This window comes from Nothobranchius furzeri, chromosome 5, assembly GCF_043380555.1.
Source record: "Nothobranchius furzeri strain GRZ-AD chromosome 5, NfurGRZ-RIMD1, whole genome shotgun sequence".
In the NCBI taxonomy this organism is placed as follows: domain Eukaryota; kingdom Metazoa; phylum Chordata; class Actinopteri; order Cyprinodontiformes; family Nothobranchiidae; genus Nothobranchius; species Nothobranchius furzeri.
In genome coordinates this window covers 7,409,754-7,416,223 of record NC_091745.1, presented here as the reverse complement: position 1 = coordinate 7,416,223, position 6,470 = coordinate 7,409,754, and the positions used below count along the sequence as shown (strand labels likewise).

The following is a 6,470-nucleotide window of genomic DNA, read 5'->3' as shown; positions in this document are numbered from 1 at the left end:
AAGACAAATCAAACTAATGGCCTGCTGTTTGACTTTTATTTCACAAATAGCTTTTCCTAAGAGGTACACGCTAAAGAGGATTTTTCTTTGACTCTCTATCTCTTTAGCTCTACGTGTAAAGTTCTCCGTGACCTACCTGCTCAGCAAGTCCGAGAGAGAGCTCCGAGTCCAAAATGGGAGAAGTTGGAGAAGTTACCTGGCAGGGAGGGGCGGGTGCTTTGTTTTCCCCGTGGGACTCAAAGTTAGCACCCTCCCACTTGCAACACAACACGATTCTGAGCAGCCACACCTTCCTTCTACCAAGTACCCACACACACACACGAAAAAGAAGGAAAATTAAAGTTCAGTTTGCTCTTCTTTCATCAAATAACCACACCTTTGACTGAAAAGTTTCCACTCTTTTTCTGAGTCATTTCTTTGTTCAGTCATGCAGCTTATTTCTTTAATCCTTTATTTTCTTGAGATCTCTGTCTGACATATGGGCCATTCCCATCTGGACTGGGTCGGCCCGGGCCGGGTAGCGTAGGTTGTTTACATATCTGGGTGGCCTGGTATTTTTCCGGGCCAACCAAGGCTCATTCTCAGCCCTCTTCTCGAGGGGGTCTGCTTCAGGCCGACCAGGGCCAACACACCCACTGCTGACAGCAAATTCACACCTTCCATTAGAGCAAGCCTCTGATTGGTGGGTAGAATCAGCCCACATGGGCTTAAGGCAAGGATGTGTGGAATCAACCGGGCCAGGCTGGGGCCGACTGGGGCTACCCGGCCCGGGCCGACCCGGTACAGATGGGAATGGCCCATAAGGTGGTTCCAGAAGCCATGTCTACCTCGTCTTGCACAACAGACTTTCCCAAAATCCTCCTAAAATCAGCCAAAGCTCTGCATCACACAGCCAGAAGAAAAAAACAGCAACACTGATTAAAAAAATAACCTATGCAGATATTCCATCTGTTGCTGCTCATTAGAATTGGATGGATACCAATAAGAGATTAAATAATAATTAATGTTCATCAGTCATATTTGCAAGGCGTACAGAGTGAAAACATTTTGCACACAAAGCAACACAAGCATTGGGTCTGAATGTTTTATTACTACAATCAACGAGGAGAGAGTGTACGATGAACATGAGCCCAAGACAGTAGCTAATGGGAAATCAATGAGCTGGCTGTCAGATATTGATATCTTTCAGAAGATGCGAAATACGGATGACAGCAAAATCAGTCTTCCTCTGCTGAGCCTTTTATTTTAGGATGACAACAGTGGTCGCATCAAATGAAATCACTCTGCGGTTACAAAAACACCACAGAACACAACAACAGAGCCCCTTTAGACGCCAACTAATGGCCCATTTTATCATAGAGCTCCACTTTAACCATAGCTTTGCCGGTCGTGGACATTGTAGCTCTTAAATCAACATGTGCAGCTTTGTGTTCCAGCCCACACCCGTTTGCATCAGACCGCGTGAAGTTGCTGAGATCTTTCCCATCGTACATCTGCTCATACAGATGTTTGTCGCAGGCCTGGGACAGCTCAAACACACCCACGGCCAGCCGGTTCTTGTAAAGGCTGTGGTCAAAAGGCACAGAGAACATGATGGCCATCCGCTCGGAGCAAACCCGGTTCCGCATGTGGAACAGGTCGTAGGTTAGCAGGCCCACGGCTCCTGTAGCGGTGTTGTCATCCTTGGTGAAGGAGGAAACTTCTGTCTTCTGGGTTCGGATGGTAGGCTGGGGAGGGTGGCAAGAAAAGCCACTGGCCATGTAAACCCTGAAATATGGAGCATAAATTACCCATGGTTATTTAAAGGCGTTCTAAGCAGCTTTTTCTTTTTTTTTAAATCATTTAATAGAGTTAGTATGTGCTAGGGATGTAAGAAAATATTGATATGGCAATATATCGTGAAATATTTTCCTACGATATCAATATTCAAAAGCTGTGCATGAATTTTTGGAAGAATTTATACGCTAAGATTTTCTTCTCTTTTGGTGCAATTCAAACGCCGACTGTTGGTTGGCAGTAGTGTGCAATGGGTTTTGTTTTCACCTTTGAAATGTAAATCCCTCTAATATCTTCAGATACCTAATTATAAACATGTTATGTATCAGTTTGGACTGTTGATTGAATTTTCCTACAATTGATTCAGTCTAAAACGTTTCTAATAGCATCTGACTGAATGTATCGCAATATACCGTGAGTCATCGTCTCCCCTGTATCGTGATGTGTATCGTGTCACCAGATTTTCACCAATATACATTCCTAGAGTGTGCTAAAATGACCCTCCTCAGGGTTAATGAAATGTCACTCAGAAATGTCATGCAGTGGCCAGAATAACGCAATTGCAACTTCAGAGTTGCCGGGCCTACTTGCTGGTGGAGTGGAGCTAACACGGCGGAGCTGCAGTTGCTTCCTGCAAGGTTTAGATCATGAACGCAGCTGATTTAATAACAATAATAATAATAATAATAATAATAATAATAATAATAATAACAATAACAATAATAACAACAATAACAATAATAAATTTAATTTCAAAGCACGTTTCATGACATACAAGATCATTTTTCAACAATGGAGATAAAATCAAACAAATTTGTTTAATTTAGTGATGAATCACTCCTTTAGACACTAATGAAGACCAAGGAGACATTTCAGCTGAGAAAAGATGAACGCAGTGAGGAGATAAGTTTCACTTTTTCTTTTACTACAGAAATGTAATTACAGACTCTAGGTGGTGCTGAAAGCTAGCAAAACTGCCAAGTGTGCCTTTACCATTAGCTTTACTACTTATGTTGCATTTATATATATATATATATATATATATATATATATATATATATATATATATATAAATACACATAGCATCTTGTCCAGGATGAAACATCCAAGATCCATATATACATCAAGGACAAGGCCCCAACAGAGGACGTGCTCAGTGAATGTTTCAGACCATGGTGAACAGAGGAGGAGATGCTGGAAATACCATTGTGGGAGGACAAACTCCTCAATGGGATGTACCACAGACAGATTACTGAAGTAGCTGATATCAAGAAAACCTACCAATGGGTAGAAAGAGCTGGTCTGAAGGACAGCACAGAGGCTCTCATCATGGCTGCACAGGAACAGGCCCTGAACACCAGAGCAACAGAGGCCAAGATCTACCACACCAGACAAGACCCAAGGTGTAGGCTATGCAAAGAGGCCCATTAGACAATCCACCACATAACTGCAGGGTGTAAGATGCTGGCAGGAAAAGCAAACATGGAACACTACAACCAAGTGGCTGGCATGGTGCACAGGAAGGTCAAAGTGGGTGACACCCCCTAAGGTGGTTGAGAACGAGAGAGCCAAGCTCCAGTGGGACTTCCAGATCCAGATCAACAAAATGGTGATGGGGAACCAACCGGACGTTGTGGTGGTGGACAAACAACAGAGGACAGCCACTGTGGTTGATGTAGAAATACCAAGTGATGGTAACATCAGGAAAAAGGAACACAAGAAACTAGAGAGGTACCAGGGCCTCAAAGAAGAATCTGAGAGCCTGGAGAGTGAACACATCGGTGGTGCCCTTGGTCATCAGGGTACTTGGGGTAGTAACCCCCAAACTGGAGGAGTGGCTAAAGCAGATCCCAGGAAAAACATCAGACATCTCAGTCCAGAAAAGTGCAGTTCTAGAAACAGCTAAGATACTGCAGAACCCTCAAGCTCCCAGGCCTCGAGCTCAGAAGGATATAAGCACCTGCGGAGGGTGAGATGGGATTTTCATATATATATATATATATATATATATATATATATGTGTGTGTGTGTGTGTGTGTGTACCTAACAAGCTGCTATGTTTTTGAGAAGCTTCCTGATGTAGTTTGTTTGGCTGTCGGTGGTGAAGCAGCTGACGCTGATGGATGAGGTGTGACTGGATGTACTACTGTGGACGTGTGAGCAGCAGTGACTGTACCTGGATGCAGTGTGCAATGAGGCAGTGCGTGTCACTGCATGATAGATAGGTGGATGTTCTCAGTAAAGTAATGTCACACGTTAAAACCAGCCAACCAAAATATGGCCTGTCCTGACAACAGTAGATAGATGGAGAAACATGACACAAATTGTTCAAGTCCAGGTATTTATTCACTTTGGACTTATTGGATCCCTAAACCTTTGGAAAAGTTGTAAAAGTTGCCATTCACAAGCAGGATTCAAAATAAAGGGAGCACTGGAATTAAAAATACAATTATTGCTATATTTTACATTTATTCATTAGAGGATTTTTTTTATTTCAGGTAATGTGTTGAATGTTTGCTATGATGACTGCTGGTAAAAAAGACACAAGCGCACATTTAATAAAATTATCTTCCGTACTTCTTTAGTTAAAACTAACCTTTTGAAGAGTTTGGGCAACCAAGTCTCTGTTTTGATTACATAGAAAGGTTTTCTAAGTTCAACACATTTTCACAACTATCAGTGCAAAACAAACTAACTAATAGTGTCTTAATAACAGACCAATAATTCACTACAAACAAGTTAGTCCTCAACAAAAATCATTAATTAAATATTAATTCATAAATACCTAATTTTAATCAGGGCTGCTCAATATTAGCTTATTTACTGATATCTGACAGATCAGTATTGCTGACTATTTGATACTGATTTAAACTGACACTGATATTTGCAGGGGAGAAGTATGGTTTGTAATACTGGGTCATTAAAAGACTGAAAGCTGATGCCAATGTGTTCAGATGTAAAATTTTAATGCTGATATTAGCCATTATTAATGGTAGACTGATAATATTGAACATCCCTACTATGAATACTTCATTAATGACCAATTAGTTCATCATGAACAAACATTTGTTTATCATGAACAATTAATTCATGATCATCTGACCGTTGGAGGAGAATTTCTGAACCCTTATTTAATATTTACCTTTGAATGTCTTCATTATTAGTTCATGAGTCAGACTGTTTGTTGACCTCTGTAAGGAAATATCTTCATCATCATAATTTTACCATCCCTTCATAGTGAAATCACAATTATTTAGTGACTGATGGATAATCTTTCTAAAGACTGGCTCAGGATGATGTAGTGATTAACTAATTATTGATGATTTATTGATAAATGAATGGTTAATTAACCAGAAACTAGTCCCTGAAAATAGCTCATTAGTTTATTATTATTATCAAGCCACGTTTTCGTGTTTCACATTAGGAAGTGTTACCAGAATAACTTATTTATTCAGTTGTATGAGGTGAAAACTTTCTGGGATGTGTACAGACTTACTTGGGGTTGATGAGGCAGTAGGTGCCACTGACATTGGTTATCTCTACGGCGCAGTTCCTGTTGGTGGTGAGAGTGGCTGACACCGCCTCTGCTGTTTCTGGCATCTTGACTGCAACAGCAGGTAGTTCTGCAAAGTTAGAGGAAAATCTCCCAAATGGCTCACCAATCAGCATTAGTTTTACAAAGTCAAAGTGTGTGTTGGTCAGCATGCATTTGCACTTAAAGTAGTAATAACATTTAGTTCAGAGGGTTTTGCGTTAGAAGTTAAAGTCAAAAGTGAGTCCAGCTCAGAGACTCTCCAGGAGGCGCTGACATGCATGAAACATGACCTCCTAACAGAAAAGGAAATGTTTTGTCAAAACAAAATCCTAATTAGGCGACAGTATTGTTCTGAGTGTGATTATATTTACCTTTGAGAGTTTAACACCAGTGTCGTGGCAGACAGCAGTTTGTTTCCTCAGATCCAGCAGAGAGGTGGAGAGTGTCTCCGGTGTGATTCCACCTCCACGGTGCGTGTTGCGACACAAACGCAGGCGTGTCCACGGAGAACATATAATCCACGATGGGAAACCACATCTCCAAAGGAAGCTCTAGTATTCTGCACAGTCATTATAATAAGGACGTTTAAACAGGTTAACCAGCTTACATGTTTCAAATATTAATTAGACAACATTTACTGATTCATACTGATTAATTTCATCTTCACTTTATACTGTTAATACTCAGCAGATTAAACATTTTGCACTAACTTCATCAAGTCATGCATGCTGCAGACTTCTCCTGTGAATGGGTTTGGCTGGTTGTGTGTGTTTGAACACACACACCCTGTGCTTTTGTGTGATGACATGTTTGCCTTAACAGGGGTATGAAACGGTTCGTGCTCCGTCTTGCTCGGGGTGAAACTACTCCTTTTCCTGGCGTTGCTCAACTGGTTATTGATGCAGGTGAAGACTAGCAACAGATTCCTGTGGGAGTCTTCTAAAATCACTCACATATTTCAACACATTGTCTGCTTTTGAGTTTTACTGCTGACTCGGCGCCCCCCGGATCAGGGAACTGAGGCACTCCCTGCAAACATTATGTAAGAAAGCCTCACAACCGTCCTCTGTTATCCTGATCTATAAGGTTCCCCCAAGCAGGAACGCTCCAGCGTGATCCTCAGTCCATGCTCTTTCATGACTTTTTAGATGTCATTCAA

The 6,470-nt window shown here is 41.3% G+C and overlaps 2 protein-coding genes across 3 annotated transcripts in view; both read right to left on the bottom strand.

Moving 5' to 3' along the window:
- The window catches only part of apnl (actinoporin-like protein), a 1,572-nt gene extending 1,326 nt beyond the window's left edge, over positions 1-246 (bottom strand). The window contains exon 1 of the mRNA XM_015948674.3: positions 137-246. The gene's annotated coding sequence lies outside the window, so the exon portion shown is untranslated. The remainder of the gene's footprint in view (positions 1-136) is intronic.
- Positions 247-1,070: 824 nt separating this feature from the next.
- On the bottom strand, positions 1,071-5,808 carry LOC107378458 (uncharacterized). Of its 2 annotated transcripts, none has more exons than XM_015948673.3 (3): positions 5,683-5,808; positions 5,273-5,381; positions 1,071-1,767 (listed from the first exon to the last, which is right to left on the bottom strand). In XM_015948673.3, the coding sequence occupies exons 2-3, from the start codon at positions 5,374-5,376 to the stop codon at positions 1,338-1,340; spliced, it is 534 nt and encodes a 177-aa protein (XP_015804159.3). In that variant the 5' UTR covers positions 5,377-5,381; positions 5,683-5,808; the 3' UTR covers positions 1,071-1,337. The 2 variants fall into 2 exon arrangements, with proteins under 2 accessions (XP_015804159.3, XP_015804158.3); XM_015948672.3 differs by having other exon boundaries at positions 5,273-5,399; positions 5,683-5,806.
- Between the last annotated feature and the right edge of the window lie 662 nt (positions 5,809-6,470).